The sequence below is a fragment of the Etheostoma spectabile genome, chromosome 9 (assembly GCF_008692095.1).
Source record: "Etheostoma spectabile isolate EspeVRDwgs_2016 chromosome 9, UIUC_Espe_1.0, whole genome shotgun sequence".
In the NCBI taxonomy this organism is placed as follows: Eukaryota; Metazoa; Chordata; class Actinopteri; order Perciformes; family Percidae; genus Etheostoma; species Etheostoma spectabile.
Window position 1 is genome coordinate 9,929,759 of NC_045741.1, and position 15,491 is coordinate 9,945,249.

Consider the following 15,491-nt stretch of genomic DNA (forward strand, 5'->3'; position numbering starts at 1 on the left):
CGGAAACAGCTGAATATCATTTTATATCCAGTTTTAGTCAGATTACAGTCACTGATGGGGATGGATTTATTACATTTTCTTTTACTAAATTAGAAGAAAAAAAGTGCTTAGTAACAGTATTTTGGCAATAGAGTGAATAGTTTTTGAAATATCTAGTAACATTACTTATATTACAGAAAAGAGCAGACTTGCACCTACAACAATTTACAAATCAAACTGAACTTTGTTGCTGTGTTGCACAAACAGTGGTGCTCAAAAGTTTATGAACCCATGCTAAAGTTGACTGAAAAGAGAAATAAAAAGAGATTGACATGGTTTTATTTCAGTTAGCCTAATAGCTGTTTTTTTTTTTTTTGCATTGAGAGATGATTTTATGGAAAGTACCCCATGCCCATATTAAGGTATGGTGAAGGGTATGTGATGATGGGGGGCTATTTTAATTCCGAAGGCCAAGGGAACTTTATCAGGATGCATAGTATCCTGGATCCATGAAATAACTGGCCTTTAAAAATAAAAATCAGCCTGCTTCTATGGGAATTTAACATCGGGGGGTGTATACTTATGCCCCCTGTATTTTAAGAAAGAGCATTTATTTATTTACGATAAAGTATTCATTCACAAAGAAAATGGGTGTCCTTAAAGGTTACATTTTTCCAATTTTTTTTACTTAAGGCATTCATATCAATTTCCAAAAGATGATTTTGTTTTATTCCTCTTAAAAGTCAACTTTAGCATAGGTTCATAAACTTACGAGCCCTACTGTATGCATGTATAGGTCCTGTTTGTGCATTTGTGTGTAATTCGGGCATTGTGTAATATGTAATATCAACAGAGTGTAAAAATATAATTTCCCCCTGGGGATCAATACAGTATGTCTTCTTCTTCTTCTTCTTCTTCTTCTTCTTCTTCTTCTTCTTCTTCTTCTTTTTGTGTGTGTATTTTATATTTGTACAGTACAACCAGTCGCAGAGATACTGCAAATGCCCTGTGAATGTGTGCAACTACTGAAAGTGAACCTAATGTGTTGTGTCAATACATCTGCACGGTGATAAGTGCAACATACTTTAAATCTGTCTTTCAGTATACAGTCCCGCAAGCAAAAAATCTACAAAAAGAATAGTGTTGGCTGGATTTAAAACCACCACAATGCAGGTCTTATTTGTAGTTGTTGCAGTTTTCTGTAAATAACAAACAAGCATATTTTGTTCCTACCTTTACATAGTCCACTGTGGCGTCCAGGCCGGCAGCAGGCTCCCTGGGGAACACAGACAAAGACATGGTCCTGTTCAGTGAACACATCTCTGCTACTGGACCCAAACTGCTGGGTGTTGATCTTTGGGTCCTCTCTACAGTTCCTACTGCAAATAAACTGCTGAGCTGTCCAGGTGGGTCCCTAACTGGTGCTGATGCTGCTTCTTCAGAGGTTCAAACACTGTTTTTTAGGAGATGATATAGTTCACTGGAGGTGTGCCACTTTGTATTTAAATCTCCAAATGGATGTCACTGGTCCAAACAAGTGTCCATAATATCCATATGCTAGACCAACAAGGTACAGCTGCACTGTAAAGCTGGTGTACAGTTAACTGTAATGATGTCCCAAGTTCACTTTTTTTTCTGAAAGAAAGAAGTTGAGTGAAACCAAACCTCACACTGAAATCTCTTACTCTATCTCTGCCCCACACGCTGTCTGTCTCTCACTTTTCTTTCTCTCAGTCAGTGGTAAACATGTTCACTCACTGCCTGCCTGACTTGGCTCCCTCCCTCCCTCCCTCCCTCTCCTCCCCCACCATAACACACATCGCAGCCACACGCCTACCCTTCAGAGTCCACTGACAAATTCCCAGAAAATTTAGAGCAAACAAATACAAACGGCAGCATTTTTTTGATTCCTTCATTAATCCACGCAATACAACAGTGGGGCAGTTTCTATTTGTTTCCATGACTCCCTCTAACTCCCGTTTCATTGGCTTTTCATAGACACTTTTGCTTAAAGGTCAGAATACACAGAAAACATTTTCAGGGACCGTATATTGGCATTATGTTTGTTTTGACCAGCAGTTTAAGATCCTCATATTGTGTTCCTTAGAGAATTTCACCCTCTCCAACTTTGCCTTGAAAATTGGTGCTTGAGTGTATAAATGTATCTCAGAGTCTCTCTCTACAGTAGGCTTATATCCAGGGGCTCAGTGAAAGAGGTAATTAGCTCAAATTCCCCACTACTTTAGCAAGGTTGGTAGCTCTTGAGTCGACACTGGTGTTCCCACGGGAATATTAGCATGGCCCATTACTTACCAAACCAAATATGTTTCTCTAAGCCTTCTTAGTTTAATACGGCCCCAAATAATGAGTGGGATTTAGTTATGTAACTAAACAGAAGCCTCCATTCACAACAATGTATAGTCATTATTCATAGAAGGTGGAGTGCTCAGGCCTCTCCATCCCCCTCAGGATCTCCTGCAGATTTCACTTTGCAGAGCCAAAGAAGCTCAGTATATGGCAACTGATCCTGTTCCAGGTCTAAACATCCCTAATCCAACATATCCTGACATCTTCCCCACAGTGTATCAACACAAATCTAGACCAAGTTGTCCTTGCAACAGAGAGCACATCAGTCGTTGGCTGAACAACTGTCTGATGGTTCCAGGAGCAAAAGGCTGATCATCAAGGCTGGGTATTGCTTGTTTTGCTATCATAAAGTATTGGCTTCAGTTGAAGTATTTTTCCTATCAAGTATTAGAGAGCTGAAGGGCTCGACAGACCAGACTCGTTCAGACATGTTCTTTATTTGAAGCTAAGTAGGTATCTGCTACTGGATTTACAAATACAGTATGATCAATTCAATTTATCTGTTCTTTCTTTTTTGTTTTTCTTGTCTTATTTTCAAAATCCTGACACTTGTTTCCAATGTACTTTAATGCAACTTGTCTCATTTAACTGGTGTCCATATGAAGGGCTACATGTATACAGGCATTTGGATAGAAATATGCCATTGATTGATGCATCAGTAAAACGCTCTAACTCCTGTAGCTGGTTTGCCTTTTAATGATGAGTGACAGGTGCTCATAGTTTAGCTGCTTAATTTTCACCACTGCCGAGGATAAAGAAGACAATGACGAAGAGGAGAATGAAGAAGAAGAACGCAGGACGTTTCTGTGGTCTAAAATCCAAACTAAAATCAGACATTCAGTTTGACATTGACCACCTTTACTGTAGTCATATGTCTTGCTTCGATGGGGTTAGTGGTTGGCTGGACCTCCGATTGGCCCCAAACATTCACCACACCAACCATAGCACTGTTGTCTGAGGTGGGTGAGATGAGAATCACCACATGCTAGACAACACCCATATGAAGAATCCTGTAGTCAAATGTGCTACAACTTAGGGAAATTCCCTCTTCTCCTCAGGGAGTTCAAAGGTCAAGCTCACAAACAGAGTGGCAGTCGTGGAGCTGATCGGGATTCAGCATGTTTAACCCAGGTGTCGTCAGGTGAACGATGGTGTCTCCACACTGCATCTTGATGGATGTCGTTTCACATCTTTATTCTTACCTTTTAATGTTTAGTAAGCCTGACTACAGCACTAAAAGAACTCAAGCAAAGTATGGTGAGAGTGAGATGGCCAGGCATTCCAGACTGACCACAGCTAACTTTGCCTTTTTCTGCCCATATTGCTGAAACAGCATAAGACACAGGTTTTTTTATCCTGCTACGACCACAGAACTGACCTGCGACACGGACGGAGACAGAGCTATGAAGACAGAAAGCGTGGAAGCGAGCTAGAGAACAAACAAAAGAAAAACAAGAGCAGGGAGGGTAGAAGCAGGCAGCACTCGCCACAATCTTTTTCTGGCTACTGTTGTTCTTTGCGCTTCACCACACAATACTCAGCACAACCACAACTGGCTTTAGTGCTTGACTACTCCATATTTGTGTGTGTGGGAGAGTAAGAGAGAGAGAGAGACCGACAGACACTGGGAGCAACAGAAAGAGTTGATGAGCAACATGCAGCGTCTGCAGGCAGCCTACAGAGGTCAGTGTGTTTTCATATTAAAGATCCACAGAGCCATAAAGTTAGTATTTGTGTTTTCAATCCACATTATAAACTACTGTGTATACTATACACTAATCATATAATCGTAAAAATAGTATATTGATTTAGCAGTTGGTATGCAACAATTAAAATTAATACAAGAAATCAACGTACAGCACTGAATGTACAGTGTAGTTCTAAAAATGGACATTAAATAAGGCAAAAAGTAAAACTAAATTGTTTTATTGTTTTGTTTTCCAAGATGTTCCTAGAGTTTCTAGAGTTGTGGCCCCATTCTATAAGAAGTGTGACAAAATAAATACTCAACAAAGTTGAAGAGAATACTTAAAAACTGACAAGAGGAGCTGCTCAAAGCTGCCAGCATATGAAAAAAAATGTGAAACAGCTTCAGAAACACATTAGCACAAGAAAACAGCACTATTAAAGGTCGGGGGAAATACTTTGCTGGTTGGGAGGTTTAGTTGGCAGTGAATGTCCAAAAAACACATCAAGATAAGGTAGGTTTTTATGCATTCTTTAAAAATGATGATATAGTAGATACGGTATACGGTTAGTATGTAGTTTGAAATTGGGACACGGCACAGGTAAGCAGCTCAACTGTTTCCTTTTCGGGTTGCATTGTGGGACTGGATTACATTCAAATCTAGTAAATTTGGTAAATTGGTGACATTTTTAAGAATATATTTTGCCACTTTTCAAGTTGACACAACAAGCTACAAAGTCAAAACCCCGTTGGAATTGGTGTGTTGTAGCAAGGCACATTTCACTATTGATTTCCAATGCAAAGACAAAGCTCTCTCCGGCGCTAATCTCAGTGACATTTTCAAATATTTTACTTCAGCATTAATAGAAATGTGTGCTCACATTTTGCTTTAAATAGAAAATCAATTTTGTTTTTTAAATGTCTGGAGATGAGTCTCTGTTGACCCCACACCTCTCCATCTCACACACTCCTTTTTATTTGCAGCACTAAAGCAGGCTGCTGTTTTTTCTCCTTCAGTTTGTCAGGGGTGTAAGTAGGGCAATAAAACATCAGGTATCAACATGTTAGGTTTTTTTTAGTTCACAAACATACTAATCTGTTGCAATTTGAAAGAGAACATAGTGTGAAAACCATTGTAACTTCTGCTTTAAATAATCACTTCAAGCTATCGGTCTGATCTAAAATATGTGAAGAGGTTAATCCAAACACAGTCAACAGATAACTGGGAAATTCAGATGGGTTTTATCTTCAGTTTATTTGTGTTGATGAAAGGAAAAGTTCTCACGTCAACAGTCTGTCAGTGTCAATCTCTTCTCCAGCCCCTCACATCTCTCTGTTTGCACTACTCCCTTACACTCTTTCTTTCTGCTCCCTCCCTCCCCCTCTTCCTCTCCTGGTGGTCTGCTGAGCAGCCCACAGAGGTCAACGGAGAGATAAACTGACCAATCGGAAAGTAGTGCAACATAAGGTCAGGGGTCATAGGTCAGCCGACAGCTTGAGCAACGGAAAGTCAAGAGCGACTGGCCAGTAGTTTCATACCGTAGAAAGATTTCACTCCCTTATCTTTTTATAAAGAACTCAACTGAGATACTTTTAAAAGTGAGCAGGCAGGGAAGTTTGGAACTTTGCAATGCTACTGGTTTATTTAACAACATCAGAGAGGTTTACCTTGTAAAATGTTGGATTTTCTTTCTTTACTAAAACCCAACGTACAGACAATCTGTACAGGTATTCCTTTGAAAAAGAATGTTTGCATATGTAAATAATTTAATGTTTCTAATGTTATTTAATGTCTTAATGTTAATGTAATGTTTTAATTATACTTACAACTATGGGAAAACGTTTCTTGAGATGTGCCGAGATGCAACTATCCAGTATTTTTTTGTGATTAAAGTTATACCTTGTGAAATTACAAAAAGTTAACGAAGTTAATCAAACAAAGAGATTAAAAAACTATGGGCACAGTGGTATTCATCTCTCATACCTGTTGTTACACATAATGTGGGTCTCCTTTGTAGAAGTCAGGCCATTAATATGTTACTTCCACTATTAGCAAGTGCTGAGATTTGATCTTCAGATAGGTCACCAACCTGCCAAAAAACACACAGCTATAGAAAAATGTCTCTTTTTGTGGTGATGCGTTTTGATTACATTTAGTAAAGCTAGTAACACACTTGACTCTCATCTTACTTTTTTTGACATTTCAAAAGTAATAGGTATAATGTCACAATGTGAGAATGAGTGAGAGAATGATGCTGTTCATTATTTAGCCACCTGCACAGGTTGAATTTGACCTGGACAAATTGTCCTGCTGTATGTCAGCGGTGTATGAAATGTATCCAGCACAGAGGCAGAAAAATGGAGAGAGCAGACAAAGAGTTCACAGTAATCTATGATCTGTCCTGCCACGCCCTGACCTACAAAGGTAACCCAACTGCTGGGGGCTACACGCACGCACCCGGCCACAGACACACACAAAGCTGGCTACATCAGATACAGTCTGTTGTAACTCTACACTGAAGATAGAAAGATGGGAGGACATGATGAGGGATGAGGTGTGTGTGTTTGTGTGTGATTTTCCCTCTGAAGTTGAGCAAACTGCTACACCCCCTCAGGGCTCTTTACGGACTCGTGTCTCTCCATCTAGACCAAAAATCTCTTTCTGAGTCCTGAGGCTAGTCTCAGTTGATCAAAAGTGCCAAAAAATACTGCTCAGAATTACAAGATATCCCTTTAAAGAAATACTACACCAAATATATATATATACATATATATATATATATATATATTTTAGGAATTAATACTGCCTCTAAGGTAGTGGTTCTGAAAAGTTTGTAGCTTACTCCTTCACAAAAGACAGCAGCATGGATTCACAGCAGATGCAACTGGTTACAATGTTGACTCAACCCAACAATAAAAACAACAACAGTGGAGAAGTGGATCATGCTACAGGATAGGTTTTAGAAGTAATCATGTATTTAAAAAAAAAAGATAAAGAAAGTGGAGACGGATATTAAATATGGAGAAAGACTGAGGATGACATTAAACAAAGTTCCTGGGTGGAATCGAACCAGCGTTTCAATTTTGTTATATGCTTCTAATGTTTTGTTTCTTCCATTTTCCATATTTGCTGTGTCTTAGGGTCACTACTGGAATCCATACTAACTGCTGGAAATCCAATCTCACCCAAACTTGTGTCCATGAAGAAGCAAGCCACAAAATCCTGAGGCTGAGTATTTGAAGTTGAAAAGATACATTTTCAGTGGATTGTTCCTTTAACTGTGTCCCTTATTTTCCTTTTACAGTTTGCAATAAAATATTTATGGCACTATAGAAAAGGTAATAATGTTTACAAAAATAACATCAATTGTAAATATCAAAATGCAGTTTTGTTAATCAATAGAGAGCTGGTATGACCTCACATAAGAATATTTATGCATTTGTTGTACATGTGTTTACCTGTAACCATGAAAGTCATCAATTATATCTTGGACCAGCGGAGAGGTCATGGGTTGATGGGCGTGTCCGGGACCCAGTGACGTGTTCCCGCCAGTTATCTGCTGCGTGTGAATGGCTCTGGGGTCCCAAGTGTAGTTTCCACGGTTGAGGTTGGCCCCACCTCTCTTGCGTCGAGGCAGAGTTCCGTGAATGGAGATTGGGTGGTAGGCAGCAGCGGGCAGTTCTGATAGGCTGCTTCCCTGCTCTTGAGGGAGACTGGGAGAGGGAAAATGACAGAGGGGGAGAGAAACGTTAGACTGAAATATTGAAGTAAAAACACCCTGAACATTTGTGAAGACTCTATACTTCACAAATATCCAAATGTCCGAAAAATCCTCTTAAAACTTCTCTTTAGTACCTGTAAAGTTATAAAAAAGTTTTGTTCTACACTTTGACCAAGTCGATACAAAGTATAAATGTGATGCTGTCAAACACTGGATTGAAGCTTTTTGATGCTGCTTAGCATACACAGACTAAATTATTTAGCTATGCTTACATCTACTCAACGTCAAAAGGAAATATTTAATGTCCCGTGTATAATTTTTTAGATATTTTTCCTATTCTTGGAAAGTCTGGGGTTTCCCTTGGAATTTAAATTATGGTTTCTGGGTCTGAACAACGTGTTGTAATAACTGACCCAACCTTTGCAGAAGCAGTGCCAAAGAATAGAAAATAAGTAGATGTTGTGTTGTGATCAGCCGCTTATTCTAACAAAATGTATTTGGTTAAACCACCATCTTCAATTTCTTTAAACCTGCACTTCCTTACAGAATAGACTACTGTTTAACTTATTTCAGGCAGACAGACCCTGAATTCTGCCAGGTTTCTTTGAAGACCAGTTTCTATTGTGCTGTGAGCTTCAGTTGGTCAGCCAACTCACCCAGGTCTGGAGCTGAGGAGGTCCATGGAGGAGGCAAGGGAGGCCTGAAGACCCCTGGAGGAGCAGGTGCCGCTGCTGTGGACACCGAGGGAGGTGGAGGGGACCCCAGGGTGTGCAGTGCCTCCTCCCAGGGCGTGGTGTGCATGGAGGGACCTGGGCAGACTGGCAAAACGCCCCTCAGCCATCATCCTCAACTCTGGGAAGAAACACACAGAGAAACGCAAAGTCTGACAGAGAAGACTTCTTTTACCAGCACTTGATTGGAAGAGATGATCTCAGTCTTTCCACTGACTGTACGATTATATATTTTAATAACTTAATTGAGGAGATAAATACATAAAGAAAAGTAAGTGGGTTACATAATAAGATAATATAAATCTAACATGCTTACTGTACAATAACAATGTTATAGTTATGAGGTGTAAAACTCTGTAATACATTGCTGTAAATACATATGATCTGGAACACACATACACTGACGTACAGTACTCATTGAGATTAAATATAATGAGATCAAGTACAACAGGTGCCTCCACCCTCCACCCAGCAATACACCTACATGGCTCAGATCATGGATACTAACACATGTCAATACATAACATAAAACATACATAACCTTATCCCAAATCGATTTCTACTGATTTCACAAAACAACTTTGTATTGTAACACAATACATAACATATTTGTAAAAATATGCAAATAAAAACAATCTTGCTTTGTTAAAGCACCCATGTTATGCTCATTTTCAGGTTCAGAATTGTATTTTGAGGTTGTACCAGAATATATTTACATTTTCAAAAACACCATGTTTTTGTTGTCCTGCACATTGCTGCAGATCCTCTTTTCACCCTATGTGTTAAGGTCTCTGTTATAGCTATAGAGTGAGGCATCTCAATTCTTTACTATCTTTGCTGCGAGTCAGTCCAATAGATACAACAAGCTTCAACATATTGCAGGTACATGGAACTGACTGAACACCTTGATCCTTACAGTAGTTGTCGTTTTCAGAGATTTCCGCCCCTAACAGTCTTACATGATGTTGGGCTTAAAGCAAATATATTAAGTTCACCAGACACAAGGCTGACTTCACTCCCTATTGGTGGACGTGAGAAGAGAACAGAGATCTGACCTTCTGCTTCAGTTTCAGACAGTATTTTTTCATCAACAAGCTTTGAATGTCATACCATTCGGGAATGCTTAAAATGGTTTATATTCCAGCAAGGCACCTAAAACCATCTTCTAATCCAGACTTTTCAAACAGGGAAAAGACAAAGCTACACCTTTTTTTTTTTGCTCATGGGGTAGATCTTGTCAGACGGACAGACAAGCAGATATAATTACTGTACAGAGAGATGAGGAGGACAGATAGGTTGGTAGTGATGGAAAAGTGATGGTCTTGATAAATTCCCCTGCTGTGTGTTGATGACTGTACAGCATGCTATGATCTGCTCTGAATCACTCACCATGCATCAGTTGGTCACACTGTACAAACTAAAATACCGTAAACAGACAGACATGTTGGTAGACTGGATGGTACGAGATTCCACAAACCCTCCCTATTTCCAATCTCATCATCAATCCTAAGGAGCTGTCATAAATTTCTAAGGCTCTGTCACTCCCCGATGTAAGTCGAGTGCAGATTTGAGTCACGCATGCTTGGATTTAAACGGTTTGAGGCATAACGTGTCATAATGAAATTTGGGAAATCCATGAAATAATAAACTTTTCTCATTACAAACAATAACAGAAGATGGGAATCATTTCAAAAACATTTCAAACATGATTGTTGGATTGCTAACAGCCCAAAACACCATTCAACTGACAGCCTTTGTAGTGTTTGATTGCTAACTTGCAGCTAAGCTAGCAGTCATTTCAAAAACCTTTTAGCTATCTTTGATTGTTTGATTGCTAACGTTAGCTCAAAACGCCATTCAACTGACAGCCTTTGCTGTGTTTGATTGCTAACTTGTAGCAAGCAGTGAACAAACTTCGTTAAGTAGGTCCATTTTTACTGTATTGACATTACAGAAGTTTCTCGTTAGCATCTTGTGGGCTACTTGTCAGAGTGTCAGGCTCTACAGGAGGATCTACTGTCAAAGTTGTGTATTTGTCTCACCATGTCCTTTAAATGTCATGGAATGTAAATGAATAATTTCCTTAATTGATGAAGTTCAATTTCATTAATGCTGTCCAACGTGAAAAACAGTTCTCAATAGCAGAAAGTGGAAAGGCAACACAACAGATTTAACTAAAGAAATGACGAAACTGATGAGAAATATCTGTAATTCTGTGTAAAAAGGTTTTCGGCAGAAAACGGCACAGTAACACAGTTACTAGTGCACATTATAATAGACGTGGTGTTGTTGAACTGTCAAAACACACTGTCCATTTGTGAATTGAAAGAGGTGTTTCTTTCTCTTACAAATTAGCTTTGTCTGAGTATGGACACAGAGAGCAGATTAAACAATTAAAAGCTTTAGGTTTTGCATTGTACTTTACAGATTGTTAATGTGCTACTTCATGCAATGAAAACGTAATGTTTGTTGTTTCAGATTAACTTCAGAGATCTGCTATAAATAAATAACTATGAGGACACTCAGAGAGTGCAGACTTCTGCCAAAGCATGCCCTATTTCACAATGCTAATGCAGTGGGAATATTTCTTCCAGTTGGGAACTTTAATTTTTTCAATTATTCCGGCACCGCACAAATGCAACCCAAATGCCTTTTCCTACAATGTTAACAAAAATGAAAAATATTTTGTGAATATGCCCCGCAGTTTGGATCTACTCCAAAATGTCCGTAATCCGTAATCTTGTTAACAGACAAACAAACTAAAGCTAAACTAAAGTGAAAACTTAACCTCCTTGGTGGCGGTACTAAGAGATGCATAAGCTTTGGCGATTAGTGATTAGAGGAAACCTGGAATAAAAAGAGAAAACAAAACCCAACTTTAGCAGGGGGTCTGAGTCAACAGCTTGTGATGATGAATATCAATAAAAATGCAAATTCATGTTTAGGGAAAAGAACGGCTGGCCAGCGCAGTACTTTTCAGCGTGACAAGTAAAGTTTATACGCACACACACAATGTAAAAGTCCTGCTTAGGCATGCTGGGTCAGAATGTGGATTCCTCTGAGGGGTAGAACGATTACAGGAGGAGGACCTATTATAAGACCCTCAGGGATGGTCAGCTCCTTGGTGTGTGTGTGTGTGTGTGTGTGTGTGTGTGTTAATGTGTATTTGTGTGACCCTGGCCATCTGCCAGACACACACCCTCCCCTGCAGAGGAGAAAGGACTGAGTGAAAACACAGACACACAGCACTTACACACATGAATACTCAGTCAATTAATCTTATAAATAAATTATTCATACTGAGAGCTATAGGAAGTAATGGAGTGAAGTTGTGAAAATCTCACTCATCCTTCTATCTATCTAGCTTCTCTCTCCATTGTACCCATCATCTCCTTCCAAACTATTTTATTTTACAGCTATTTTCATCCATCTTTCCTTCTTGTCTTTCAATCTTGTGCTCCCACCCCCCACATAGCTATCTCCTCCCTCCTTCTGTCTGTCCATCATGAAGTCAGGTCTTCCTTTCCAACTTTCTTTCCTTTGTCCTTCCACCTCTCTCAATAATAGACGTTGCTCTCTTTCTCTCTCTCCCTGCTTTATCCTCTCCTGCCTACAGCTGTTCAGCCATGGGCTACATCACTCTGCATCTTCTTACACACACAAACACACACACACACACACACACACACACACACAACGAGAAAGCACCAACATTTCCTACACTACCATTTACCAAAAAATAAGAAGTTTGTAGAGTTCAGCCCTGCTCAGGTTAGTTTCTACAGCAAGTTAACTGGTAACCTGGTTCGAAGCATGCATATTGTTTCTTTGGTTACATTCACGTAACCTACCTTGAATGGCAGTTGAACTGTTGACTGGATCTCTGTTTGAGTAAGATGAACTGATAAGTTAGTAGAGTTGTGGAAGGAGTTATTTTGGTGCGCTTTATTCCCGCATAGACCATGTTAGATGTCTTATAGTTGGAGCACTTTCAGGACTTGCATGGGCATGAAACTCTCTTAGAAAAAGTTAGAGATGTATAAAAAAAATAATGGATAATTCAATCACAGAGCTTAAAAATTGCCTGCACTCAAACGAGAGTTGAAGTCTAAGATTACATTTAACAAAACATTCAACGGTTTAAGTCTTTTACTCTCAGATTCTGTCAATGTACGAATGAATTTAGCAAGTACAGTTTGTTTTGTTCCAAATTGCAATGACAAAGAGTTTTTGAATTTGCCACGGATAAACTGACACAAAACCCTCCCAAACAAACCTAAACTACTTCAAGTTGTTTTCTGCTGTCATAACATGAACCTATAGTGACATCTCTCCATTGTTCCACTGACTCCCATGTTTGAGGGAGATGGAGGTTAACCTGATAACCTGACTGATTTGCTGTTTCTACTTCATTATTCAGCCTCACACTGTGTCCATTTTAATCAATTCCTGTTTAGGCTGACTTGTTTTGAGTTGAGTAGTGACTGATGTTGCACCGATGGTAGCGGCTACTAAAAATAAACCTAACGTGTGTTATGTTGATTAAAAAAAACTTGACGATTACGGAGTTGCTATTTTTGTAAATTGATTTACTAAAACTTTTATTGGCTGCTTTGATGCCATTATTGTGGCGTTTTTTCTGTCAACATTTTAGCTGCGGCACATTCTGTTCTTGGACTACAGCTCAACCGATTTTAGATTTTAGAATTTTAGATTTCTCGTTGTTTATCGACTGACGTAGATGACATGACAATACAGATATATCTGTAATGAGCCAATATCAGAAGATATATTTAATGGGCTTCATAGAGGATATCATTAAACGAAAACTGTCAAATAAAGATTTACAGTGGGAAAATACTCCTCTAACACCTGGCAACCAATCTTCATTGACCTTGGTATGAAAGACAAAATACTCTGAAGTTAAGGTTTGCATTGTCACCAACACTAGTGAAGGCCTTGGGTTGGGAACACCAGCAAACACACAAACACACAAGGCCTTGGGTGGGAAACGAGCGCAGATTAACAGGAAGAGGAAATGGCAGTATAAACATTTAGACAACAGGCAGCTCATTAGTAAGGATCATTGGCATAAAACAAGTATCTCTCTTGCTGCTTCCCTTCCTCCTTTTCACTATCACCCTCACTCTTTCTATAGTTCTGTCTCACATGGTTGGACAAAACTTTCCTCCTAAATTAAGATTAATAAATTGTTTTGATAGTAAACCTTGTTCCTCTATGTGCTTTGTTGTTTGCTGTTAATCCACTGAAGTAGTGATTTTAAAAGCTGCTTGGTCCTTAGGGTGATTCAACAGGTCCCATTTAATTCACTAGCACCCATGACTACTGTGTGTGTTAGGAAATTCAGATATGACTAAAAGAATCTTAAAAGGTTCTGTGGTTTACATAATACAAGAAGCATTCTTCACGATAATGTAATTTAGAAATGGAATGGAGTTAAAACAGAAGCTGTCACATGTTGCACTACTGGTCTGTTATTAAATATACAAACAATGGGGAGGACAACATGAATATCCACATGTTTTAGGAATGAGGGGTTTCCTCTAGCTTAAGTCTCTTCCTGCATGCACACATGCGCATGTATGCGCACACACACGCACGCACGCACGCACACACGCACGCGCACACACACACACACACACACACACACACACACACACACACACACACACAGAGATAAATGCATTAGCAAAACCACCCCTGGCCAGAAGTGAACAATGGGAACAACTGTCACATGACCGCTGTTTAGAGCCAGCCTTTGTTAAAGAGTGCAAGAGAGAGAGAGAGAGAGAGAGAGAGAGAGAGAGAGAGAGAGAAGGGTGTCCTGCTGCGCTCTTGAGTGCGTGGGCCCAGCAGTGTGTGTGTACGTGTGTGTGTGTGTGTGTGTGAAACATATTAATGATGCTTTTATTAAATCCCACAGCAGTAGCTGCCACATAATACGTCTGAATCTCTCCCTCACACACCACCTACCCTCAGTCTGTGTGGGCTCTTTTCATACAGTTTATCTACAGTAAAATGTAAAGATGGACAGTGTGAGAAACGTACAGCCACGGATCACACTGAGTCAGTCAGTCAGTCACACAGAGAAGCAGTCAGCTGAGTCAGACAGTGGTGGAATAAGTATCTAGTTCTCTAAAAAAGTAAAAACAGCAACGGTATCATGTTTTTAGACTGCTCTTTATCCCCTTCTCTTTTTCTCTCCCTGCATCATCCTCTCTTCCCTACAGCTGTTCAGCCACCGGCTACATCACCTTGAATCCCAAAGAGAAAGAGGGAGCGCGAGCATTTCCTTAACTACTATTTACCAAGGAATAAAAAGAAAAGCTGTTTGTATTCAAAGTTAGTTTGTTGTCAGTTCCGCCATGTCCAGATTAGCTTCTACAGTGAGTTAACTGGTAACCTGGGTATGAGTAGTATGAGTAAGTATGGGTATTGGTTACACTTGGCTTTTCAATGCTTTTGTCATGAACATGCCAGGACGCATCAACTGTCAAGTCTGTTTGCTCCAAGATTGGAGCTAAACCACATGGCTAGGTGGCCTGGCATCGGATCACAAAAGTGGCGTTAAAAAGTTAAGTGTTACCACGGCCACAGCTATGAATAAAATGTCTGTGACCAACTAATTCATTGCTAAAAATATAAAATGACATACTAAATTGGCATGTAATGACATAGATGCTAACTTGTGTTTGTGTTACTCACCAGGCAAGTGTGTAAGACTTAATACCTAACATGCAAATAAAACAAAACCTGGTACCTAAAGGAAAAGTTTTTGGGACAAATGCTTACATGGGTTCTTGCAGAGAAATACGGATTAACAAACAGGACATTGTAATATGTATGCTTTATAGGTGCTGGAAGATGGACTTTTTTTTAAAATTTAAGCCAGATTATCTGTTTCTCCATGTTTCCAGTTATCATGCTTAGATAAGATACCATCTCCTGTCTTATATAGCATACAGACATGAGAATGGAATCCAT

The 15,491-nt window shown here is 39.4% G+C and overlaps 1 protein-coding gene across 1 annotated transcript in view; it reads right to left on the reverse strand.

The window, feature by feature from the left end:
• Positions 1–15,491, reverse strand: part of bcar3 (BCAR3 adaptor protein, NSP family member) — a 70,382-nt gene that overhangs the window by 28,748 nt on the left and 26,143 nt on the right. Inside the window, 3 exon segments of the mRNA XM_032527018.1 lie at positions 1,213–1,255; positions 7,493–7,747; positions 8,412–8,607. Coding sequence (XP_032382909.1) covers positions 1,213–1,255; positions 7,493–7,747; positions 8,412–8,607 — 494 coding nt within the window.